Source organism: Telopea speciosissima, chromosome 5, assembly GCF_018873765.1.
Source record: "Telopea speciosissima isolate NSW1024214 ecotype Mountain lineage chromosome 5, Tspe_v1, whole genome shotgun sequence".
Lineage (NCBI taxonomy): Eukaryota > Viridiplantae > Streptophyta > Magnoliopsida > Proteales > Proteaceae > Telopea > Telopea speciosissima.
In genome coordinates, this window is record NC_057920.1 from 12,192,356 (window position 1) to 12,220,002 (window position 27,647).

The 27,647-nt window shown below is 38.2% G+C and overlaps 1 protein-coding gene across 4 annotated transcripts; it reads right to left on the reverse strand.

The window, feature by feature from the left end:
* On the reverse strand, positions 1 to 27,445 carry LOC122662484 (uroporphyrinogen-III synthase, chloroplastic-like). Of its 4 annotated transcripts, none has more exons than XM_043858131.1 (11): positions 27,184 to 27,445; positions 20,026 to 20,113; positions 19,651 to 19,717; positions 17,990 to 18,108; positions 16,549 to 16,644; positions 11,651 to 11,706; positions 7,626 to 7,711; positions 7,150 to 7,284; positions 463 to 514; positions 254 to 314; positions 1 to 218 (listed from the first exon to the last, which is right to left on the reverse strand). In XM_043858131.1, exons 1-10 carry the CDS (start codon positions 27,442 to 27,444, stop codon positions 309 to 311), a joined length of 966 nt encoding a protein of 321 aa, XP_043714066.1. In that variant the 5' UTR covers position 27,445; the 3' UTR covers positions 1 to 218; positions 254 to 308. The 4 variants fall into 4 exon arrangements, with proteins under 4 accessions (XP_043714066.1, XP_043714067.1, XP_043714065.1 ...); XM_043858132.1 differs by having other exon boundaries at positions 1 to 203; positions 245 to 314; XM_043858130.1 differs by having other exon boundaries at positions 254 to 359; positions 27,184 to 27,444.
* Positions 27,446 to 27,647: the final 202 nt, after the last annotated feature.

Genomic DNA, 27,647 nt, shown 5'->3' on the forward strand with positions numbered 1-27,647 from the left:
AGAATGACCTCCAGACTAGCATGTTGGCATTCAATTAAGATCAAAATCAAACTATTTACAATGTTGGATATTCACAAGAAAATTTAGATAGTCTCCTCACCGTGGTATCGACTTGATGGCTTCCCGATCATCAAAACAAATGCTTCCTGGCTTACTGCCCACTTGAGCATAATGGAGGCTATTGAAGGAAAGTTAAGTGATTGCTGCATTAGTTCTCCCCCACTCACAAACATCCTACTCTGGCATTTTTCTGGTTTACATAGATTATTGATCCTCACGAGCATTGGCAAAGCCAAAAGTTACTTGCTTTAGTCCTGCACTTGTTTTTTCCTTGTCAACAATTGTCAACAAGCCACAGCCTGAGATAGCATAAGGAAGAAAGAAAAATACAACTTGATTGATCTCTACGCAAAACAAACAACAAAATGCTGTGACCAAAGTAGAATATCATCTTATTCTGACCTTTTTGAGTTGGTCATGAACTCTCATAGCTTCTAGGATGCTATCAACCCACCTGCCAAGACAAAGATAACCAATGAGCAAAAAGCTCTTTTTTTATAATAATCTAAGTATGCTGTTTATGAATACAGCCGTACTAAGAACAAGTCAATCATGTTTATGTAGGAGGTGGGTTCAGCTAAAGCAGCAATACAAATTAGTAAGATGATAAAGGTCTATCAAGAAAGCACAACAATTGTCAAAAAAATAACAGAAGAAGAAGAAGAAGAGCATGAGCAAGTTCTCCTTTCCAGGGTCCTAAGATGTCCTAATCTTCCCCTTTTTTCTTTTTCTGAACAAATTGGTTGCCCTCAAACCGGAACTTGCAACTCCATGTTTTACCATTGCATCAACTGGTGGCCCCTAATTGTCATCATCACAATTTCATTCATTAAAGAATTTTCAGACCCACCTCAAACATAATGTAGATTAGTGGACCAGCCAATCAGACTACTACTTAGGTTTATTTGATGCATGCAGGAAATCAGAACAAAAGAGACCTGAGGGATGCATGGGATCAAAACTGTGAATAAATTTTTCTTTGCCTCACTATTCACAAAATAAAACTAAAAACTCACATCTGTAGAAAATGAATGAAACTCAAAAATTCTATAGGAGATAGTGCAGACTTTGGACAGGCACAAGCACACCTATTGAATCATAAGAGTGGCGACTGCAACACCAAATTCAATGAAGAAATGGGTAATCTTAGTGTTAGAATATGTAATCCAGAATACCGTGGGGGTATTCTGGTCCTTTTGGGGTTAGTTTATTTATTATGTTATTAGTTTATGTCGACTATGTGGGTTTTAGTCCCACATCGCCTAGTTTAGTCTATTTGTAATTTCCCCCTATCAATTAATTAATTCAAATATTTTACAACTTCCATCTTCTCTTCTCTCTTTTCTTCTCTCTAGAGTTACTGGTTACAGGTCCTAGGTTTTCTACACTTAGGATCCACGATGCCCAGTTTGGGTTTAACTTCACAAACTGTCACATCACAGTATTAGGTTGGTCCATGTGATCAAAAGGCTACACATCCCTTTCATTTGTACAATTCTAGGTGTGGCAATTGCCAGTCTGGACCAACGAATTAATAAGCGGGCTGTGATTGGGTTCAGCCCAACAGCACAATTATTTAAAGGGCTGGGTTTGGGCATGGGACCCATTTGGGTTGACCTCCACCGAACCATTTAATCTGATGCTTAGTTGTCAAGGCACCTAGGTGACACAAGGCAGTGGAGGGCACTTAGGCACCCACCTTGGCGTGTATTATATATATTTTTTGGATACACAATTATATAATATGCTAGCATCAACATAAAATCCAGAACAATGCAACATGATATAATTATGTTAATAATGACCTGATATGAGAAAAGCAACATATAATAAACAAATATAATATAAGCACATTCATTAAAAAACAAAGCAATAAAAATAAATCAATTGAGGTGTCAAAAACCTTGTATAAATAAACATATCATTATATGTTCCTCTGTGAATTGGCATATACAATAACACCGGAATTTTATATGTTGCAGTTGAAACTATTGGCATATAAAATATTGTGAATTGGCATTCACAATAACACAATCTATAGTCTATATACTCAAGAATTTTACATGATGCAGCTACTTGATGCAGATCCAAGCATACACAAGCTGAAGAAGCTGTCCTAATCATAGGGCCATAGTTGGGAGCCTTAGTTATTTCCATACTTAGTTTTTTCAGCTTTAGTTATTTCCCATACTTAGTTTTTTTCAGTTTAATTATAAACCCTTAAATTGAACCAGTTCATACTTGGTTCAATTTAAGTAAAAAAATTGTGGGCAGAATCGTGGGTTAGAAAGAGAGAATGAGAGAATGGAATGACTTGTTATATTCATTGATAGGTAAGCCCCTCTATTTATAATAGAGGGGAAATTACAAAGAGACTAAACTAGGCGATGTGGGACTAAAACCCACATAGCCCACTTATACTTAATAACATAAGAAGAATAAAACTACCCCAAAAAGACAAGAATACCCCCACGGTATTCTGGAGTACATATTCCAACACTCCCCCTCAAGCTGGATTATACAAATAAGTAAAGAAAGAAGATCCAACCTGAACTAAAGAAAAAAGAACCACTAATAATGCTAACACTCCCCCTCAAGTTGGCGCATACAAAGTACTAATGCCCAACTTGAACAAAATGGAAAAAAACTAAGTTGCAGTAGAATCCAGCTTGACATATAAATGCAGCTCCCAAATAAACCTTCAAGAACTTGAAAAAATAGATCTTCGAAACTTGGACAGACATGATCAGCAAACCGGGACTGGAATGTCTTCGAAAAAAGGCAGCTTTCAACAATCTTCAATAGCTATCCAGTGATGAATCTCAGATTGTCATAGTGACATAGAATCTTGAAGTGAAATAACTAGAGCACCAAACAACGAAAACAAACTGAATCAGCCAGCGGAAAAAAACTGTATCAACCCAACTGAAAGTCTTCAAATAGGCAACAACCAAATATCTTCAATACTCTTCAATACTTCAATCTCCCCCTTACGGCAAACTCAACCCAATAACAAAGGATACCCGATGGCAATGGTGGAGAAAACTGATCCTCTATGTTTTGCACCAATGTTCCTGCAAGTTCTGCGTTCTGCAATGTTTGCAGGTGTATTGTACATAATCCCCCCCCACGTGTAATAATACACGTGAACAAATAATGGAGATGATGTAAGGTCTAATGGCAAAAACATAACTTTCCAGAATTTTCCAATGGTGCAATGGGTAAATAAAAAGGAAGGAATGGCAAAATTGTAATTTACTCGAAGTTTCCAAAGGTGTTATGGATAAATACCAAAGGTATGGGATATGAAGGGAATTAGAATTATTTAAAGGGAACGGTGTTGGAAAAAAGGATGGCATGGCTGTAATTTGGTGGAAATCCACTTTTAAATACAATCCAAGCTAAAAGGCAAACTGGTAATAAACCAGAAATTTCAAGGATCAATTGGGTAGTCAAATAGGGGAATGTATTAAAAAGTAATGGCAGTTCCGTAAATAACCAGAGTTTTGCAAGGGGTCAATTAGGTAGTCAAATTGGGGAATGGACACAAGTGGGATTTAATATGTGTTGTGCAAGGACAGATTTGGAAAATAATTTAATTCCCTAGTAGAAAGGGTAAACTAGGAAAGGAATGTAAAAAATGGATAAAAGATAATAAGAGATAGAAGGAAGGGTATTATGGGAAATCACAAAATAAGGTTTTAAGAAACCAACTTACGAAGGTTGTCTTCAACCTTACGACAGAGAAACCAGGGAAGAAGAGGAACCAGCAAAGGCTGAAAAAAAGGATCTGTTCGCTTCGATGCAGCAGAGAAATCCTTTAGTCAGGCTCCCCATCAAATCAATAACTTTGAGACCCTCTCGTCTCCTTCACGAAACCGGGGCGGTAGTCGTGGATGCAGCGGCAACCCAGCAAAATCTCGCAAGGGAAGAGAAGTAAACCACAGTTGCTGCAAACACCATACAACCAGAGCACCAAACACCGCAACCAGCCCAGCAGGAAACCAATATGTAAATCTGCAGGACCTTTTTCTTCTAGAGAGGGCTGCACCTTCAACGAACGGAGGTTCTTCAGATGTTGGTTCAATTCACACAACAGCAGTCATCTTCTCCAACAGAATCACTCCATAATAACAAAAATAAAAGGGCAGTACTAGCAGCCCCATCCCCAGACAAATAACACACCCAGCAGAAAATTGCAAGTGGATGTCCTTCTTCTTCCACCTTCGAACCAGTCCTCTAAAAGGAACAGCGGCAAGCAACCGACACATATTCATCCAAGAACCCAACCATAGCAGTAGAGCTCCTTCAACCATTAACGGTAGCAAGGGTATCGTAGTAGCAGGAGCGTATCACATACTCAACAAGGAATAAAACTCCTCGAATAAAAACAGCCGCAAACAAGAACCAGATCTGAAACTGGCCAAGAAAAAGAGCTGTTCCCAATAATAACCCTGATCGATCTCCAAGGAATCTTCAAACAGAACAGCAATCAATTCCAAAAAAACACACTGTAGAAAATAGATCTCCAAAAAAGCAGATCAGAACCTGAGCAAATCAATGTTTACATAATCACAAGTATGAAAAAAAGAGGTAGGTTGTAGGGAGGGCAGCCACTAAATCATTGGTTTAGGTTTTCCTCATTAGTGCTGCCCTCTTACAAAAAAAAAGAAAAAGAAAACCAGAGAAAGAGAAGCCAAGAGAGAGAGAGAGAAGAAGGAGCGATCGATTGGAGAGATGGAGTAGGGTTTTCTCTTTTTCTAACCGAGATCAGACCAGCTCTGATACCATGTTGGCAGAATCGTGGGTTAGAAAGAGAGAAAGAGAGAATGAGAGAATGGATGACTTGTTATATTCATTGATAGGTAAGGGGAAATTACAAAGAGACTAAACTAGGCGATGTAGGACTAAAACCCACAAAGCCCACTTACACTAAATAACATAAGAAGAATAAAACTACCCCAAAAAGACCAGAATACTGTGGGGGTATTCTGGAGTACATATTCCAACAAATATCCTATTGGTTGTTACTTGTTAGGGTCTTATTTTCTACTGGTTCCTTAGGAATCTTTTTAATTTAGATGTTTTAATTGTTTTAAGTTGTTTTAATCATACCCCTCCATGATTTCTGAAGAGGGAAGAGTTGTAATAGATTTAGGACTTGGACCATTGGCCTATTATATTAATAAAATCGTGGGAAGGCTCCCCACAATATTCAGACTTTAAAAAAATCGGTTCTCTTATTTACTGCCATTGTTGCTGTTGCTTTGCTCTGTGAGAGTGTGCCTTGTGAGCAATATCAAGGTTGCCTTGTGAGTCATATCAAGGTGACAGGGATTGATGGACTCCAATAGACTCCTTGCTTCTTGTAGATCAGGAGGTCCTTCTTCTAGTTCTTCGAAGCTGCTGCCATTGAAGAACCTGCATATTCCAGTAAGTATTTTACAGTTTTAGTCATCCCCTTTTTCTCCTAATCCTCGACAGCCTACCCTAACATCCCCCCTTTTATTTTATTTGAATCCTTAAACCCTAAACCACTACAGCTTCATTCCTCCATTAGAATCCCACCATATTTGAACCATAGCTCCTTCTTAGCACCCCCTACACTCGAGCCTAACTTCTGGCCTATCCCAACAGCTTAACCCTAGTTCCCCTTCATCACCATTAAAACCCTAAAACCTGTCTAGACTTATCCAGCCATTCAAACCTCACCAAAGTAAAACCAAACTCCCTCTCATTGCCATTAACACTCGACCAAGAGTCCTCTCCAGAAATCCAATCCTAAACCCTAATTTCACCTATTTTTCTATTTCCCAAAACCTAAAACCCTAACCCTAATTTTCTGAATTTCAATTCCTCACCTAAACCTTATCAATCCTACATCACTAGACTTCTAAAAGCCTGACTAGTTTATTCAAATAAGATTCAACTCTTCTACCCTAAACCTAACCCTAATTCTGCCCTAATTCCCAATTCTGTCCCAATCGGCCAGCAGATTTGTGAGATCCTGAATTACCTGGCTCCTAGTAGACCCTTGTCTATCTAGGACTACACTACTACTGTTTATCTCAAAACTCCAGAAAGAAGAAGAAATGAGGGGGAAAACAACAATATACTAAGGCACCCCGCCCAAGCAGCAAGGTGGGCCAGGCGTCCAAGGCAATCGCCTTTTCTGCATCAAGTAAGGCGGCTTGTCGCCTTGGCCCAGAAAATCAGACTGGACGCCACGCGCCGCCGCCTTGACAACTATGAATTTTGATTTCCCCTTGACAACCTAACTCAACCTACATGAACCCGTTCAGTTTCCACCCCTAACAAGCTGAAATGATTTAGTCCACAGTTTGAAAAAATTATGACAATGCACAAGATGGAAAGTATAGGATATCAATTTCATATATTTGTGAAAATTCAGCTTGAATTTGAGCCACTTCCGTTAGTCATTCATGGATGAAATTGCGCCAATGAGATGGGATGTGGGCTCCTCTATCACATGAAAGGAGGCATGTATTGGCCATGTGGCAGCTTGTGAACTCTAAACTATTACTAAGCATAATGTATGAGTGAAACCTGAGCCTCAAAACCCAAGCCCTAGTTCAGCCCACCCAATTTTTACCTTGCTTGGGCAGGAAATTTCAGCTTATGTGCTGGGCTAGGATTGAGAAGTACCAGTCCAAGTCTGGGCTTGGCTGGGTTAGGGTTGAGGCCTCGGGTTTGGTCAGAATGATAACTGCATTGGTCTGCCATCCCTAGACCTGAGTTAAAATCCTTTCTTCATCTCTCTTAACAAAAGCATTTCTTCATTTAGTGTTAAAACTTTTGTGCCAACTGGGTTGGGCTGGGCCACGCAGGCCCAACTGGGTAAAAATGGCCTCAGGCTGGGCCTGGGTTTCCAAAATCCTAGCCCAGCCCAATTTTCCCTAGATAAAACGAAGAGAGGGGAATGTAGTAATACATTGCATGTCTTTGTGCATGTTTCCATGTATTTCAGCATGAATTTACTGCCACATCATTTTGTTAAGAGTTCAACCAATTGATTCCATTAAAAAAAAATAACACCTAGACTTATTAGGCTTCAAAGAGAGAGGTTACCCATCAAGACCAGGACTTGTAGGGTAGTACACATTCTTCAAGCCTAAACTTTTAGCAGCCAAAGCAGTAGTATCACCAATGCAAGCAATAGAATTATTCCACTTCCCCGGTTCTGAAATAAGATTCACCCAAGCCCTGTTGCAATAGAACTGAATTTCAGTTAAAAAAAAATAGCAAATAACTTGACAGTAGGCCCTTTTCCATTTCAGTTATAATGTGACAGTGTATGTGCAAGAAAGGAAGAGAAAGAGTAGCAAGGGAGACCAAGGCTGTTGGTGTGTTTGCACAAGAATGTAGAGCATACATGGATTGTTCTCTCATCATTGTCATTCAAGTTCGGTTCAAAAAACAGTCAGAGACCAGTGCAACAGCTGCAAGGAATGATTTACAGAAATATAGAAATAAAATATTCTTAAGCCAAAGCGTGGGAGATGCTATCTAATAAACTTAGATAACAGTGACAATCAAACACTTACCGAACTGCTGAAGGGGAAGCTACTGCAACAACTGGAGAAGAAAGTGCTTGCACCAATATTGTTTCATCCACATCATGAACAGGTACCTGCTATAATGCAGAGTATGCTAGAGCTCAATTAAGAAAACTCACTCAATTGGCCAAATGTAACTGAATAGTCCTAGCTCATAATCATATTAATGGAATTAGCAAACAACTGAATAGTCCAAGTTGGTGATCATATTGATCATGTATTGAATTCATGTGTTCTAGTAGTAAACTTAGAAAATGTATACAACAATAGACAACATATACTACCAAACTAGGCTCTGGAGTCAAACTATCATTTTGGGTATGATTTTTTAAAATCCAAGGGTTCCACAAAATTTAGAGTGCCTAAAATTAGGATTCCTAGAAGTCCAAGACCTAATTTGACATTTGGGCCTCAAAACCCTTCACTGAAATGCCGAAATCATACAGGTTTCAGTCGAAATATTTTGGAACCAAAATCTTGAACCATGAAGAAGTTTATTAGGGTAGGATTCACTTAGCAACCTCGAGTATGAGGAAAATTGATGGATCAGAGTATTTATTGATTCACAATGAAAAGAAGAAACATAGCATGTTTGCTAGAAACTATTTGAAGGAGAGAGAAAACCAATGACATTAGTGGCTATAAAAATTTTGTACAGAGGAGAAGTGATAATCGGAGTAAGGTAGGGATAGTAGCAAGTAAATATCTAAACAACAAAATTGTAAATATAAAGAAAATAAGAAAATATACCAACAAAACCTTTTCCTGAGAAAGAAAACGTGGCACAATCAATGTTAACAAATTCAGGTTCAGGAACTATTCGGAAGGATAGTAATTCGGAATGATTTGTTTTGATAATTTAAGAATTCAGTCAACAATGTAGTAAAATAATGCAGATTTGAAAAATAAAATTCAGATTTGGATTGATTCGGGAATTATTCATTTACCAAAACAAATTTCAGACAAATTTGAATGTTCATTTTCAAATTTTGATGAACATGTCCTCATTATCAATCAATTATTATTTCTTCATAACACACAAGTGATATAAAAATTGAAATAACATTGGAATAACATCCATGAGTATGTTAAGCTTAACAAAGGAAACATGCATTATAAAGATAAAGATGAACAACAAAAAAAGAGAAAAAAATAAAACCAGGGTAGGGTGGGGTTAGGGGTCATGGTGTCATGGTGTGAAGTGATCAAGTAGTAGATGCATGCTATGGAAGATGACAATACATGGGGTTACGGGTTGCATTCTTAGAGCAAAGTTATACACATGGGGTTGTCATGCAGCTCGAAAAGAACATGTTAATAAGATAGGAAATGAAGAAAAGTACAAGATAACAAATGTCAAAGAGGACCACTTAACTCAAGGGTCTCTTGGGGACTCACTCACCACTAGAGGACTTCAAACTCACAATGCGGGGCTCATCATGACACACCCACAAGTTCCATAAATAACATACTCAACAAAAGAAACGTGAATTATATAGATAAAGATGAAAAACAAAAAGAGAGAAAAATATAACCAGGGTGGGTCGGGGTTAGGGGGTGGTGTCATAGTGTGAAGTGATCGAGTAGTAGATGCATGCTATGGAAGATGACAACACATGGGGTTACGGGTTGCATTCTTAGAGAAAAATTATACACCTGGGGTCATGATGTAGCTCGAAAAAAATAATATGTTAATAAGATAGGAAATGAAGAAAGTACAAGATAACAAGTGTCAAAGAAGACCACTTAACTCAAGGGTCTCTTGGGGACTCACCACTAGAGAACTTCAAACTCGCAATGGGGCCTCTCACCATGGCATGCCCACAAGTTCCAAAAATACAAATTATTAACTTTATTTCTCCAAACAAAAAAGATACATATATAGGGGAGGGGAAAAAGAGCCCTTGGAATACAACTTTGAAATATAATCGTTGGAATGTAGCCACTGGAAAGAGTGCATTTGAAAAGGAGTCGTTGCTTGAGCACATAGTTCTAAAACTCACCGAGATCTCAAGAATCTCGAGCTACTCGAGACGAGTTTACATACGAGACATAGAATATGCACTAACTCAAATATCTTGACCGAAATTTTGGCGAGATTTCGATACTTTGTACTGTCTCACCGAAATCTCAGAAAGCTACTACATTCCACATTACCAACTCAAGATCACACTTCGAAATTTCGAAGTAACTCGACAGAGAAGAGTTTTTTTACTATAGACGAGGAAAACCTTGTTTCTTAACTTTTTGGCCAAAAATCATCACTAAATACAACTGGGATACACTACTGGGGGTTGCCACATCACTACAAAGAGATTGATTGTATTGTTGGGAGTTGGGACACGGAAGACTAGTGAAGTAGAGTGTCTATGACTAATGTATTGTTCATTGTTGGGTGTCTATGTAATATGCATTGTGAACACACTTCACATGGAGGAGTTTGTAGCAGAAACTTTAAGTCTTCAACTATTTCTTAAATAATTATTCAGTATTATGTGTCTTCATCCATTATGGCATAATTTACTTGTTTTACTTGCCAATTATGTCTCATAAGTCATATCATTCAAATAACATGTAGAATAGGCAATATTACATTAAGGGTTTGTTCTCTACGACTAACCAAGGGTGCAAATCCAAAACACCAAATTGTTTTTGTTTTTTTGTTTTTTTTTTTTTCAGTGTGAAGATTTAAATATGTTTATTAATCCTAAATCAAGCTTCCATAAAAGTTTCAGAGCCAACCGAAACATCATTCCGAAACAACAAAAAATGCAGTCTTGCTGAGATCTTGAGAATCTCAACCTGGTCGAGACGAGTTTTCGAATTATGCTTGAAAAAGACGTTGGAAGAGAGGGAGAGTGGAATGGGCATTAAATGCTCAGCATTGTAACTATATCAAGTATTCAAGTTGCGGGTTGCATTCCTAGAAAAAGATATAATATACATATCATAGTATCATCTATGTATTTGCGACATGGTGGCATGGGATAAAAGGACAAATGGGTGCTTGGGGCTGGTGGATACAATGCATCACATATGAAGCTACATCTCTTGTAGACTGTAGTGCAGTTTCTTATTCCTTTCTCACGCTGTTGCGCACACTAAAACAAATATAGAAGAAAGGGGTGCGGGAAAGAGCAACAAACACACAGAGGATGAGGCCATTGGGAGCTACGCTTAGGTGAGTTGCAGAAATGTGGGGGGTCTTGGGACGCCAGGAAGACTAGTGGTCTGCTGGTTGCACCTTGCATGTCGCAGCATTTGAACACTGGCAGTATCTCTCTCCCTTGAAGTTGAAAATCGAAATACGAAGTGAAATTTGAAAACCCTAAGTCCCTAATCTGTAAAAGAGCTTCTTTTTTTTTAAACTTTAATACCCAAATTATCCCTGAATTATTCGTATAATTGGGGTTTAACCAAATTAAACACATAATTTGGGAATATTATTCCGAATCATTGGGAAAAGTTGGATGCGGATGAATAATACGTAAAGTTCAGTCCAACCAAATAATTCGTGAATTCTTTGGGCGAATTAAACTACTATGGGCACAATTAGTCATAACACCTAAAGTGAGGTACGGAAAACATTTAGACCAATAGTAAGGGGGAAGAGAAATGAATGGATCAATATCTAGAGATTATTAAGAGATAGGAGAGAATGACATATACATGGACAGAAATGAAGGATTCAAGTAACTTCATGGTAGATATGATTTCCATAATACAAAAATGGTTCAGCACTGCTCAAATGGAGAGACAGATGCTTTCTTTCCAACACAGAAATTAACAAACACCCGGAGGGTACAGAAGGGAAAAGTTAAAAACAGGGGTGTCACTAATAACTCATTCATGTCCACATTGAATATTAGTATCAATGCAAAACAGATGCTACTGTTAGTACCTAAATAACATCATTTGGAAGAATGAAACCTTAGCAGAAAGAACCAAGAATGCATTAAAAAAGGGACTTTCAAGAATCCCATTCATAAACAACAAGATCAAGATGTTTTTACCGTAGAGTATGTATTAAGCCTTGTGACCACAAATCCACGATTTGATAGACCTTCCTCTGCAACATATACCACATCAACCGGGCATTTTAGTACTCCTAGTAATTCTACAAACAGAAAAGCTTACTAATTTCAAAACTATGCAACTATTAGATCTTAGGGTTCTTTTTTTTTTTTGTGGGTTTTAAATGAAGAATAAAATGCTATTGAATTTCTCTTCCTTCATCGAGGGAGTCTCTACTAGCAAGACCTAGTAGGATGAAACCAATCTAAAGATTTAGAACCCATTCCTCTGCAAACATTGATCCTCATAGGATAACCAGTTCAATGTTCCTGGTATGAAGGAAGGGTCATAAAAAGAACTGGAGTAAATGATTACCATTTTCCAATGCCAAGGATCAAAAAAATACTTTGCAGAGCAGATGTAAGCAAAGGTGCTATAGAGAAGAATGTGAAGTAACAGGAACCGTGGTGACATACATGCATCATACTTGCATAAAAAAATTCAGTATCAGAGTCATTGAATTATAAAAATGAGAAAACAGACTCACCATTAGAAGATAGAAGAAAAACTGATTCAGCATAAATGATACAAAAGATGCTCCACCAAAATATTATCATAAGGGAAAATCATGGATAGTAAATGAAAGGAAAAAGAAATAGAGACAAAACAAAAGCAAGAAAAGAAACAATTCCTTGCCGCAGTCAACAAGTACGAACTAGAAACCTATCTTAAGATCTCTCTTTGACTCCCCCTTATTTTACCAAATTGACCATGAATTACCCAGTTATTAATAACAGGGACAATTATTAACCACAATCTGTATTGTGATCCTTTTACTCTTTTATGTTCAGTGAATTTCTTTAACTCCACAGTGTTTCTGTGCTACCATTCCCAAGTCCAGACAAAGGAGGGTTGATGCATCATGGGGGAAGCCAGCATTGCAAAAACCTTGGCCAAACCTATAGCATGATGGAACCCTAGACTTTCGTACTTTTGAATAGAAAAACATGATCCATGTAGCCAACTCCATTTAGTTGGGAGAAGGTTCAGCTTGAATTGAGTTAAGATGTCCACTGAATTTCTTTAATATTTTCAGTAAACAAAGATTACTACGAATTGCCAAAAAATAAACTAATTTTGAAATGGTGGAACAGGTAAGAGTTGAATCAGAGAATGGGTGAATGATTTGACTTGTATATAATGACAGAGGTCCCTTTATTTATATATGGGATTACAAGAGAACTGATAAGGAAAGTACGGTGTCTATGACTCATCATCAGTTCATCACTATCTATAACGACTAGACAGTGAGTAGGCATAGTTATCTCAACAATCCCCCTCAAGTTGGTGCAAAAATATCATACATGCCCAACTTGCAGATAATAGGATGAAACTCCTTACATTTCAATACATCAGCCAGTTGGTTGTCAGAAGTGACAAATGGAATATAGACTAGACCTTGATTGAGCTTTTCCTTGATGAAGTGTCTATCAACCTCGATGTGCATAGTCCTATCGTGCTGAACAGGGTTATGAGCAATGCTGATGGCAGCCTTGTTGTCATAGAACAATTTCATAGGCTCTTCAACTGTGATTCCCATATCATGTAGGAGGCCCTTGAGCCACATGAGTTCACAAATGCCCTGAGCCATTGCACAATATTCAGCTTCTGCACTAGAGTGGGACACTACTGATTGCTTCTTGCTTCATTAAGTGACTAGGTTACCTCCAAGGAAGGAACAATACCCTGAAATGGATCGCCAATCATCAATAGAATTGTCTCAGTTAGGATCTGTGAAGGCTTCCAACTTTAAGTGATCCTTAATGGAGAAAAGAATCCCTTTGCCAGAAGCAGGCTTCAGGTATCTCAAGATATGATATACTACCTCAAGATGTATCTAACGAGGGTCATGAAAAAATCGGCTAACAACTCCCACGGCGTAGGCGATGTCAGGCCAAGTATGAGATAGATAAATTAACCTGCCAACAAGCCTTTGATATTGCTCCTTGTCCACTGGGTCACCACTTGCACTACTACGTTGATGGTTGACCTCAATGGGAGCTTCTGCAGACTTGCAACCCAACATGCCAGTCTCATTGAGAGGGTCAAAAACATATTTTCATTGAGAAATGAAGAAACCCTTGTTAGATCGAGCAACTTCAATCCCCAAAAAGTACCTGAAAGGTCCTAGATCCTTAATCTCAAATTCTTCTGCAGTTCTGCCAACTGAGTTATTTAACTTTGAGATTTCAGCATCATCGTTGCCTGTGATTACTATATCGTCCACGTATACGATGAGGGCAGTGACCTGATCTGCTTTGGTCTTGACAAACAAAGTATGGTTTGCGTGACTCTGTTTATAACCAACCTTTGCATAGTCTTTAAGAATCTTCCAAACCATGCACGAGGAGATTGTTTAAGGCCATAAAGGGACTTCTTTAACTGACAAACACAGCCAAAAGTAGAAGCAGATCCAAATCCTAGAGAATATCCATGTAGACTTCTTCTTCAAGGTCACCATTGAGGGAGGCATTTTTGACATCCAGTTGTTGAAGGTTCCACCTAAGGATGTAAATAGATATTCAAAAATCCGTATTCGATCCGCGTTCGTATCCGTTTAGGAGAATCTGAATCTGTCCAAAACTAATCGGATACGAATATGATAATCCCCCTATCTGACCGATTATTATCCGATTCGTTTAGCAATCCGCCAGTAATAAAATATCTGAAATATATCTCTATGTTCATCTATCCTTTTAAGTTACCTTATTGGATTTTGTTATCTTATTTTTATAAATTTATAAGTTAAGATAATGTGATTCTTTTTCTAGATTTGATATTGGTTTATATATATTGTTGTATGCAATATGATACATGGAATCACATATCTATTAAAATAAATACAAGATAAAATCAAAAGTAAAAAACGTAAGAAAATCAAAGACTACGAAGAGTAGAAGAAAGGGTAGTTGTTGAACTCTCAAGTCTCAACCCTAATCCTCATCATAAAAACGGTAAAGATGTCAACGGATAGTCAAAAATTCGTATTCGATCTGTGTTCATATCCATTTAGGAGAACCTGTATTCAAAAAATCACTATCAGGAAATTATTCGAATCCGTCTGAAAACCGATAGGATATTATCTGAATCCGTCTGAGTATAATTGGATACGAATATGATAATGCCACTATCCGACTGAGATCCGTTTACATCCCTAGTTCCACCCAATATTTGTTTCTCAAGAAAGCAGGGCTCTAATGGAATTCATCTTCGCAATGGGGACAAACGTCTCTTAATAGTCTATGCCATAGATTTGAGTGAAACCCTTGGCGACCAGATGAGCCTTGTATCTCTCGATAGTGCCATCAGCATTTTGTTTTACTGTAAAAACCCATTTGCACCCAACTAACTTCTTCCCTATTGGTTTGGGGACAAGTTCCCAAGTTCCATTTCATTTTCAATGCTTGCATTTCCTCTATCATGGCAGCCTTCCACTTGGGATATGAATAGACACAAAAGATAACAAGAAAACAAAAGCACGATAGGGAGATAACAACTCATAAGAAACAAAGTTAGATAAAGGATGTTGAGTACAAGATCGCACACCCTTGTGAAGTACAATAGGATGATTTTCTTCAAGAGTAGGAGAAATTTTACCTGATGAACCAGGATCAGGTTCAGCTGGACTAGGATCAGGTTGCTCCAATGAATATGGTGGGTCAGATACTTCTTGTTGCTTCTTGAAGCAAGAAGGTAATTATCGGTTTCACCACTGCACCATGAGATGGATCAGATTGCTCCCCCTGAAGTTGAATTGTATCAATGACTAACGGGGAGCTGCCAGGAATTGACAGAACCTCTTCCTCAAAATTCTCCCCCCAAAGAGGAGACACCGTATAATAAAGTTTTGATTCATGAAAGGAAACATCAATGGTGACAAACAAGCGGCAAGTCGGGGGTGATAGCATTTATACCCTTTTTGAGATGCCGAATAACCAAGGAAAATGCATCGGAGAGACTGGGATCTAGTTTGGAACGAGATGACAAGGAATTATAGGCGAAGTAAACACAACCAAAGGCCTTAGGAGGGAGAGAGGACACAATGGAAGGGTCTGGAAGGAAGCTTATGGGTATCTTAAAATTGAGAACAACTGTACGAACCCAATTAATAAGATACGCAGCCAAGAGAACAGTATCACCCAAATAGACTTTGGGAACATTATGGGTAAACATAAGGCCACGGGCAACCTCAAGGAGGTGACGGTTTTTACGCTCCGGAATGCCATTTTATTCCGGTGTACAAACGTAGGAAGTTTGGGACAGAATTCCATGTTCATCAAGATATTGCTGAAAAAGCCCATCAATATACTCGGTGCCATTAAAAATAATCACTACGTAAGACATGAATAGTGGCACTAAATTGAGTATGAAGCATGGTATGAAATGAAAATCAACACGAAAAGACAATCAATTTTTGTTCCTGATTCTCAAAGTATTTTTTGAACCACCAACCCTCCAATACAAAGTTTGATTTCAGTGTATGCTTTTCTAAAAGGGGTGCTCCAGTCCTCCCCCAAGGCCAATAAGCATTGTTTTTAAAACCAAACAGGCATCTAACCAAAAGAAGTCCAGTTCTAGTTTTAACCGGTCCTGGCCGGTTCCAACTGGTCAAACCACAGTTTGGAAAAGAAAAAAAATCAAACATAAACATTGACAAACATCAAACTTTATGAAATAAAGAGGAAAAAAATGGAGAGGTAGTAAACAAAAAGGCATTGGTAGCATAAAATCAAGAGATAATGTTATTATCTAAAGAATGTACAACCACAAGAATCCAAGAAAACAATGTATGCACTGGATGGATAAAGCATAGAGAATGCATCAAATCTACACATACCAATCTCATGCCCAGCTTTCATCGAAGCGGGGTACAGGACAGTGCATGTGCCATTCCCATGCTTGGGAAGCTCCAAAGCCAAAACCTTTCCTTTCGCTGGAAAATATAATAACATTAACTTAGAGGAGAGACTCATATTGTAAAGAATGAAAGAAATCAATGCTTATTGGCTTATCATACAAGCAATCCAAAATCCTGATTAGAGTTCCTTGATTTCTCTGCCCAAGTTGGTCAAGAAGATTTCTCTGTGACTGTGCTCACCAAACAGGGACGGGCATTGGTGCAATGGTAAAGGTTGCTCCATTGTGACCAAGTGGTCATGGATTCAAGTCTGGAAACAGCCTCCCTGCGAAAGCAGGGGTAAGGCTGCGTACATTATGACCCTCCCCAGACCCTGCAGTGGCAGGAGCTTTGTGCACTGGGTCCGCCCTTTTTTTTGTGCTCACCAAACAGGGAGTGCCAGCATAATGACCCTTAAATGCTTGAAGTGGACCACATGGCTGAAACCTCAGCGGTACAGTGGTCCTCCTCCAATAGATGGGTGGTTTCCACTGTACCCATGTGAGGATCCACACACATAAATAGCTAAGGCAAGGTGGTGTAGAATCTTTGCTCCAACCACCAGAAACTCAAAACTTAATATAACAAATAGAAAAGCTGCCTCAAGATATAAAATGACCTCAGTGATATCATCAGCACATTGGCTAAGAAACTCACTGCACAAACTGTAAATCAACAACAAACTAGATTGACTCCAGCTGCACCGAAAGGACTACCTAGAGCTGGAATGAAGACCAGGATATCAGGATTAGAATATGGAAGCAATGCATCCACATTGGAGATATTGATGTGTGTAAAGAGAAGATTGGGGTACAATATGGAGGCATGCATCCAAATTCTCTATAACATGCTAGGAAATATTAAAGGCAGGATTCATTTCTAAAGGAATACTAGTCGAGGACCCATTGAGGATTAGCCTTGAAATGCATGTCCACGAAATGCTTTTATCTTCTTTTTTTTTTTGATGACACAAAATGCTTTTATCTTGAATGCTTCCTCCAACATATGTCACATATATCTAGAAATCAAGAGGGCATCATGCTTTTCAACTAATCACAGAAATGGTAGGTGCTGTCATGCTTCCATTACAAATGAAATTGATTAGAAGGTAACAGGAAAAGAAATGAAATTCATACTCGGTACATTGATGGAAGATTAGAGGTTCAAAAAATCTTCCTCTTGTGTGTCAGATACTCAATTTTTTACTTGAATTGCAGTTTTAAAACCCTGAAGGTTCATTGGGTGAAACATGCAACCATTAAGAGCAAACAAACAACTAACCCTGATACCTACCCTTCATCTGCACGAATTTACAGCCCTCAAAATATCAAATATAACTCGAATAAGCCAAGATATACATTGTGCAGGAAAGATAACCCACCTTTTGATGGTGAAAAGGAAACAGTGAGAGATTGCGGGTCGGAATTCATTACTTCCTTGAAGATACTTGTTGTACCACCTCCAACTACACCTATCCGAACTTGTGGGGTCCCTGCAGCCCTAAAGATAAACACTTACTGTAAATGTCTGATATCAACTGAAGCTTAGTGATTCAAAGGATGAGCATAACCTCAAATGCATTAATATAATTGTGGTTAATCAGAATGATATTTTATTTCCTGTTCGATTAAACACCCACATTGTATGTCCATCTCAGAGATGAACTAGATACTACAGTTCTAGTAGAATATAAACTGAGTGGGTAACTGCTTTGGATGGTTAATTCAACAAAAATAACCTTCAAGAGAAATACAAGGAAATTTGGGGAGAAATCACAAAAGAGGTAAAATGCCCTATGCAGCAGAACGTTCTTGTATGGCCCACCATAGGAAGGCCTTCCTATGTGACTGACTTAATCGTGCCACAAGGAATGATTCCAACCATTAGATAGATGGGGTATGATCCAGATTGATCATGTGCTTTATCCAAATTGGGTCATATATTATCCCATGTGTTAGCAATTTTACTTGTACTTTCAGCCATTTAGATCCAAACATACTCCAAGGACTTTAGATACTCTACTAGACCATTCCATTGCTTTTCATCCGTCCAACCTATCTGACTTACTGGGAAGGAATAAACAACCATTCCATGTTTTAGAAAAGGTCTGCAATTTCCCACCAATCAGGAAGGGAAAGTCTGGGTTGCAGTCAGGCATCACAGACATCCATTCCAAACACTTTGATTATTGGTTTTTTTATCAAAGGAATAAAAAAGCTCAAAGGTAATCAAATAATTAATTCCTCCTGTAGGAAGAAATGTATTCAAAGTATAGTTATGTGATAGAAAAAATTAAATAAAAGCACATTATATATAACTCTCAGATCAAGCAATAAGTTTTTTTTGCCACATGGTGAACTCCTTCTGGGCTGAAACTTCACCTGTGAGAAGGGAATCTTGGGCCCTGCCTGTTCATAAAATTTGAGCCCTATACTTGCCATGTAGCAGGTATTTGAAGAGTCAAAAAAAGGCCTTCCAAAGTCAGCTGTCCAGAAAATCAGAGCCCAAAATATAATAACCTGATCAGACTCTACAAGGCTTATCAAATAAATGTCTTTCATTTTTGGGCTTCTTTAATACCGTATGAGAATGTATCAGAAAATCGAACCAGCTAAGAACCCAAGATAGCAAGAAAGTAATGAAGATAAGAATAGTAGCTATAGAAGCTAAAGAACATATATTTAAGAACTTGTGTACACGAAAGAGGACTTGCAACAGAACGTCTTTCAGTTTATCAATAAAAACTAAAAGCTCAGTAATGTACCAGGTCCATTTATCTCATAGGAGACCAAAAAATAGATATAAAAACAGAATCTCTACTCAAGCTGAGATCAAAGATCGTCATTGAAGCTGGTCACACTTTAAGACATTCAAGTTGTAGAGTTGACAGCATGCTTATTTTCCAGTACATATGCCACTAATATATGATAATGATTACAATATGTTATTTACCAAAAAAAAAGTCTAGCAAACAGCAGCATCTATACACCATATCAAGTACAGGAAAGTATTGTACTACATAAAGCAAATTGTAATGCTTACTTCCAAGCTTCAAGGAACACCAAGCCAGCTTCTGGAGAAGTTATGACAATCCAGTCAAATGTTTTGTCTGCAAGCAACAAGAAATAGAAATGAAACTAATCATCGATTTCTTTCGTTCACATTGTCAGGGCAGAATGTGAACAGCGAATCATTTTAACTTGAAGAAATTATGAGATAAAAAATAAGAAGAGAGAGAGAAGAACAGAAAGCAGCAAAACACATACAACAACCACCCCCCTCCCCCCAAAAAAAAATACACCCACTCATGCACCCATAAAGCAAAGGCCTGAAGTTGGTAACAATCCACACATAATATCCACCATAAAATTCTTCTATACCAGTTAAAGGTAACTTCCCACTCGAGTTACAACCTACCACTTAAGACTGTAGAAAGTCTATCAAAATCAGGCCCTTCTGTATGCTGGATGAGAGGAAGTTCCAAGCAATTAACACCATGTTTTGCCTGTAAAATGGAAAAAATTAGTGGATGTTATGCTACTCAATCAAAATCAGTCTCACATAAGTGTACACATTACCTTTTTTTTGTGTGGGTGGGGGGGGGGTGGAGGAGAGGGATCAAAACCACAACTCGCAGTAACAAGTTGACGTAGATCGAAATATGAAGAAAAAGAGACCAAACATTGTTCATGGTACTATTCACATGAACAGTATCACAGCCTATATTTGCCTTGTGTGGGGATGCTTTTTAGAAGATCTTGTGCCCATCAAGTGGAGAAAGCTTCTATCCTAATGCTGCCAAAGTTTAGTTTCTAGTTTCATATTTAGAAAGTAGACTTAAGTTTCTAATTTCAGTTTGTTACTATTTTTATTTTGTTCTCTAAAATGGAGGTTTCTATTTTGATGCATGCAGCTGAATTTTGTAGGAAGTTCCTATTTTATAGGTTTTATGAATTAGTAGTTTCCTTTTCTAGATTTATTTAGTTTCTTAATTAGATTGGGGTTGCTTTGTAATTGGGTTATTATGAATAAGAGTATGAGGCTGAGCAGAGAAGGACAGAGATTGAAGCGAAAAGAGTTATGGTTGAAGCTGTGAGACGCAACAACGGTGAGAGACTGCAGGCATTGGTGTGACGGTAAGGTTGCCCCATTGTGACCAAGTGGTCAGATTCAAGTCTGGAAACAGCCTCTTTGCTCTCTCTCTCTCTCTCTCTCTCTTTTATAATTAAGCTTCGGATATAAGTTTAGGAGTTTAGTTTCAGCCTTGCCTGTGCTTGAGATAACTTAGGGGAGTTTCAAGTAAAATAGGAGTAATTTCAATTTTATTAGGACAATTCCTTATTATAATGGGATTTGAGTTTGAATGAAAATAGGAATTGTTTCCCTAATTTCATTTTTATTTAAATAATAAAAGGATTGAATCATAGTAGGAATACAATTTTGATTTGGGGTACAAATGGGCCTATGAGGCTTGGGGACGGATTCAATCTAACATCATCATAGATTTCAAAATCCTACACACAACAGGCAGAATCGTAGGGCTCAAAACCAGCAGGTTAACACCAAAATAATCCCCAATTTAGAGTTCAGATTAACCCAAACTCAGGTCACATGTAGGTAACTTGTAGTTCTTCAATCTCACAAAGTAAGATGAAGATCTAACAGTTGGATTTCAAATTCTACACCAAGGAATGAAAATAGAAAGTAAGTTCCAGAATTAAAAACAGCAATATCTCTTCAAATCCTAGTGGGCGAGCCTTGGTGCAACGATTAAGTTGCTATTGCAACCTGTTGGTCATGGGTTCAAAACTTGGAAACAGCCTCTCCTGCGAAGCAGGGGGTAAGGCAGCGTACATTTGCCCCTCCCAGACCCTGCAATAGCGTGAGCCTCATGCATTGGGATGCTCTTTAATATATCTTCAAATCCCCAAGGCAAAATAACACAAGAACATGGACAGAATCAACACTCCATGAACAGACGTAAAAATCAGTTCATTCCTGTGAACTAGATGTTTCAGATCAATTACTACACCAAAATAAAAACTCGGAACAAAATTTAGAAACCAACAGTAATTCCTATCCGCAAGGTAGATCAAGCCTTAACCTTAATCAAAGGAAGGCTAGGGTAGATACTTGTGAACTTCAAAATATCTCCTCATTTTAGTGGCCAGATGAAGAAATAGCATTACCTTACTGTCGCATTCCAGCAGTGCCAGAAACAGGATCTGCAGGGTACAGTCAACATGAGGAGTCCAATCGATCTCCCCTTTTGTAATCAGTACTCCTCTTCAATAGCATAACTGGGCAGCAACTAATCTCTGAAAACAGGTCTTGAGCAACTTCAGTCCTTGCTGGAATTGCAGGAAATGTGAAAGAAGAAGAAAGGATATGACCAAGGCCTGCCTCAGTCTTTCACTAACCCTAATGACATCACAGCACTGTTGCAAGGAATCTCACCATCCACACTGTCTCTCACAGCAAAGGCAAACAAAAGCCAATCTTTTATTAACTTCAAAATCGTGGGGGGGGGGGGGGGTGTAGGCAGCCACACTTTTATTGATAACAACCAATAATCCCCTCTTGCATGGAGAGGGAGATCTCTCTACAAAATAGTAACTAAATAAAATAGGAACTAGTCCCAGTACAAAATCTAACTTCTAGATTACTAGATACAACTCAAAATAGAAACATTCTCACTAAATTAGAAACTACTACTACCATAAAGAGAATCTAAACAAAACAGAGACCATAAAAACCCCCTATGCATGGACCGTTTAACATGCAGTGTTGGGCCTAAATCGGGCTCACGAAAATGGACTAACAGCTGGGCCCAAAGAATTGGGTTGGCTGGTTGGGCTAGGCTCGATGGGCTGGTTGGCTGGTTTTATCTTCTCTTCCACCTCCTTCAATATACACCACTTGGATGTAGGCTACATGTACACATAAATGATCAGCTATATGTATACATATTGTTGAACCATGGGTTCATGCCTCTTGTTTTGGGATGAAAAAAGTTGGATAATGGTTCATGAGATTTCTAATGTGTATGAACCTTGCAATGTCTAATCAATCCCAAGCAATGAAGGAGCCTTAAAAAGATTCATCATCTGTTCAGCAAGTACCTCTCATGAGAAAAGTCATGGAAGCTTAAAGATTTATAGTGGAAAACTTCATCAAGCCTCAGAGTCATCAGGAGTTGAATATATGAATTCTTGGCAGCAATAAAGTTGGAATCAAACTCCATAGCACAGGATTTTTGCTTTTGTTTGTATATTTCTTGTAACTCTATAATTATACATCTCTCATTCCTGAAAAAAACTTAAGTAAGTCACTAAAAACCTAAAGGAACAAACAGCCTAACTTAGGTGGTTTTATTCTATGACTTAACTCAGTCCATACACAAGCAATCTATGTCAAGAATATCTGCACTCTTGTGCAGAGGTTCGCTGTTCTGGTACAGAATTCTGCTCTCTTGCACAGAGGTCCAGGCTCGAGTTAGTATGTTTCATGGTCCTCAGGTCAGCACAGACGTCCACACTCCTGTGCAAACGTCCGCAGGTCAGCACCGATGTCTGCCACTAAGGCACAGACGTCTGAGCCAAGAATATGAATTTTGTGTCCCCTGTAAAGGAGAAGCCCTCGTAAAGCAATGGACGTCTGCCCAACAGCAACGGACGTCAACACTTACGTGTAGACGCCCAAATGTCTTAAATACCTGACACATTAATTACTGTACCATTGGAGCCGGAACATGAATTTTGTGTCCCCTGTAAAGGAGACACCCCATGTGAAGCAATGGACGTCTGCCCAACAGCAACGGATGTCCACACTTATGTGTAGATGTCCAAATGTCTTAAAGACCTGACACATTAATTACTGTACCATTGGAGCCCGGCAGACGTCCACGGTGAGTTGTCTTATGTCAAATCCTGATTGTTTCTTTTTCAACTCTCAAGGGCTATTTATAAGGGACCTCTGAACCTTCAAAACAAGAACACAATACTAATATAATTACATTTAATTTGAGCATTGTTCTCTTTTGAGATTTAAACGTTTTGACAGATTCATTGCACTTTCATTTGCAATTCTGCCTGTTTCAGAGGTTGTATTTTTTCTCATTTTCAAAGTATTATTGCCTTGTGTGAAGAACACAAGAAGAATCACTTGGTGACCGATAGCGGAAAGCAAGGAGTGTGAGTATTTCCTTGGAGTGGATGTACTGATGTAAAGGCTTGCTGTTCTTTTTCCTTTACAAACTTCCTTGGGTGGGTGATTACTCAAACTCTTATCTACTTCCGCACTTACATTTTATTTTTGTTAAGCATCTAGCCACAAAATTTTAAAAGACCCAACCCCCCCCCCCCACCCTCTTGGATTGCCGCAAGATCTAACACATATGTAACGCACCTCTTAAAATTTTAAAAAAAGTGTCGGAACAAAATTTGGTTTTATGGTTGTGGTTGAGAATGGTTCTCTTCCAAGGATTTGAAGGTCAAACCTAGATGATGTTCACGAGTAGTAACCTTCTGTCTTATTCCCTTATTCTATTTTGACAATCATCATCAACAAATGGGTCTCTATAATTCCCTCATTGTTTTAATCGATTTCTCTGATGGTTTTATACAAGTTGATTAGGGTTTATTGATCTACAGAGCTTACTGAGATTTTGTTATGTCTTCAACCTGATTTTAATTTCTCCATTATACATTAGTTAACCACTGTTATATGTTTGGAGTTACCTCCACCCAACAGTGTAAACATTGGATAACTATGAACTAATTTTTTTTACTGTTACTACATAAATTGCTAACTGTTTCTAAAATGCCAGCTCTTATATCAGTTTACGATTTATTTTGGTCCTATTTCTTGAATTGCTAAATCGTATAACATGTTAAAGATCTAATTCATATCAGAATCTAACTTGGGTACTGGCTCTCTAACTCTCTATCCGTTTTAGTCGGGCCCATTACCCACAAGTTTGTCGATTGACCTGCATCACAGATATAAAAGAATAAGCATAACAATCTGAACAAATAGCAGTAATTGACCAGGATATGATACGATTGGATCCAGCATCCCATACAGAGTTATGCTGGGAGTCTAAAATTGACATATGATGTATTTACAAGACGAACTTGTTGAATTTGGAAAACCAACAACAAGAAGAACTCATCCTCATCCCAAATAAAAGGGTCGGCTACATGGATCCTAGCTGTCCAATAAGCTCAATTCAAGGTCATACTTGATACAAGGCCTAAACTGTGCATGTTTTTCGTCACCACTTCTCCTAGGGTCATTTTAGGTCCGCCCGTAGCTCTTTTAGTTCCTTCGATCTGAATCAAATCACTCCTCCATACTGGAGCATCCAAAGGCCTCCATTGAACATGGTCATGCCACCTCAAACGACTTTCTTGTAGCTTATCATGTATCGGAGCTACTCCCAAATCAGCTCTATTATGATCATTCCTTACTTTAACCTCCTAGTTTTGCCACACATCCATCTCAACATCCCATCTCCGCTACACTGGGTTTATCTACATGATATTTTTTAACTGCCCAACATTCTGTACCATACAATCATAGCTGGTCATACGATTATCTTATAAAATCTCCCTTGAATTTGGAAAACCAAACCCTAAAATTAAGACCATCAAAGAGAGTCAGTAATGACGTTCTAAACTTCTAACAGAATAAATCTAAAAGAATAGAAATAACAGTATCGCAGGTTAGGAACAAGATCAGATAAAAGGAGAAATTTTATATCTTCAGTCAAAAAATCAGATATACCTAAAACTGCAACCGATGGACCTGTTATGTAGGAAGAACAAGTCTCCAAAATATGGTTTCAATCTGCAATCAGAATGATCAAATTTCTGAAGATTCCTACTATCACTAAGATTAATGATAGCAATGCAGGAACAGAGTTAGTCGATCAAAAAGTTTAAGAAACAAGATCAGAATCTCAATGATTCACTCAACAGGAATTGTTATGTGCAATCTGAGAGTAAACTAAGCAGCATATCAAAGGGATTTGCAACCAGTAAACAGATGAGAAAATAATTGAACGCAGGGTAGTCCCAAGGCATAAAATTGATTAGATCTGACCTTACTTTGATAGCAGGACATATGGGAAAATAGATAAAAGAAAAGAAGATGACAGGTCAGGAATCCACCTAAGCCTCACCCAGAATCCACCAGGTACATCACGGAATCCAGAATCCACGGAGGCAAGAACTGAACCAACAGAGCCAACTTCAGCATACTGAATACGTATAATTACTAATATCGATGGGAGGCTTGAAGGTCTTTACATATATTAACAGTAATCCCTAAACCATGATTGACTTGTGGGGAAAAAGGAGTCTATCCTGATCTGAAAAGAAAAGCAAAAGCAAGCATAACTCTTAACTCTTCCAATCGACCAGCTTTTGGAAGAATCCTAATCGGACCAGAAAACTTAAAATAAGAAAGAAAATACAATCCACAAAAGACTGGTACTGCTGCTGGTACCTTGTGTCTGCATCAGTCAGCTAGCGCCTGGCTTGCTCAATTGAGCATCAAAATAGCTAGGCTTCAAAATTCCCCAACAAAATTAAAAGAGAAGTAAAATTTCAGGGTTTTATTTTTTAATTCCTTTTGGCTACAGCTACTCATTGTTATTGGAATTTATCTTAGAATTAAAGCTGCTCAATCCCATTATGCTCTTGGTGCACTGCTGAGTTGATGTAATTAGTTAGCATGGCAGTTGAAAAGGGATCTCAATTCAGATTTGTACCATCTATCGATTGATTATAAGTCTGATTATAAAACATAGTTCGTTATTACCTAATTGCAATGTAGTAGGCTGAGGAATACATATGGTCAACTAAGCTACCAAGTGGGCTTACAGTTTAAATGGCTACACAACTCTCCACTCTTGGAATCGTTATTCAGTCTGGTCTATTGTGTTAAAAATGTTTGTTTCCAGACAAACTTGTTTGTCATAAGCCTCTAGGCCCATCTATCAAGCTGGGTTTTGAGTTCCCCAGCAGCAGTATTTTAGATAATAGTTAAAATTCTACTGTCCTAAGTAATTTTCTAAGGGACTCAGAAAAAGGAAAAAGAAATTAAACCCAAAACCGTCCTGGTTCTCTCTTCCTTTCTTTATGACAAACACTTGATAAGAAGCAGTACTCCTCTAATATAAAAAACGACTATCACTACGAACTACGAAGTGTATCCGGACAAATAATTCAACGAAAACATTTCCATTAATTAAAAGAAGAAGTTCAAATATTTAATGCAGCAACTTAATTTTCTTCACTCTTCTGTTTGGGATGCCTAGAAGCCATCTAGACTTATCTGATCCAGAGAAAATTAAGGGAATGCTAGAAGAAAAATGCTAAAGAGCAACTAGGAGAAAAGTACTAGAAAACATAGAGTGGAATTGTGACAGCCGAATCAAAATACTAAACACATATGAAATTGCGGAGGAACCATTTTCTAAGAGCCTAATTAAAACCCAATAAAAAAGGAAAAAGGGAAAAAAAAAAAACCCAGTACAGAAATAGAAGGAGGATAGAAGTTAACACTTACGAGAGCGTTAATGAGCTTCCCATTCTTGCCGCGTTCTCTGGTTACGACGACCTTCGGGTTCTGAGTAGGGTACAGAGCAAAGGAAGAAGAAGAAGCTTCAATTCTGAAGGAAGAGGGAGAGATAAGTCTGTGGTGGGGTTGTAAGAGACAAGAAACAGATGGAGAGGGAAGACGGGAGGCAGAGAGGAGTGAAATTCCAGCCATCAAAACTGAAACGTGTTGGGTAGAGAGCTCCTCTCTTCTTTTCCTCTTCTCTACCATTTGCTTTTTTTTGACACCGCCGGCCCTCTTGTCGCCGTCTGTCAAAGCCTAATCTCCATGATTTTTTTTTGTTTTTTTTTGGGTAATCACTCAAACCACACGCCAATCGGCACAATAACCGTGTTTTTATTATAATAAAATAATAAAAGAAAATGAAAAAGAACTTATGGTGATATGGTCCTTCACTCTTACGACTGGGAAAA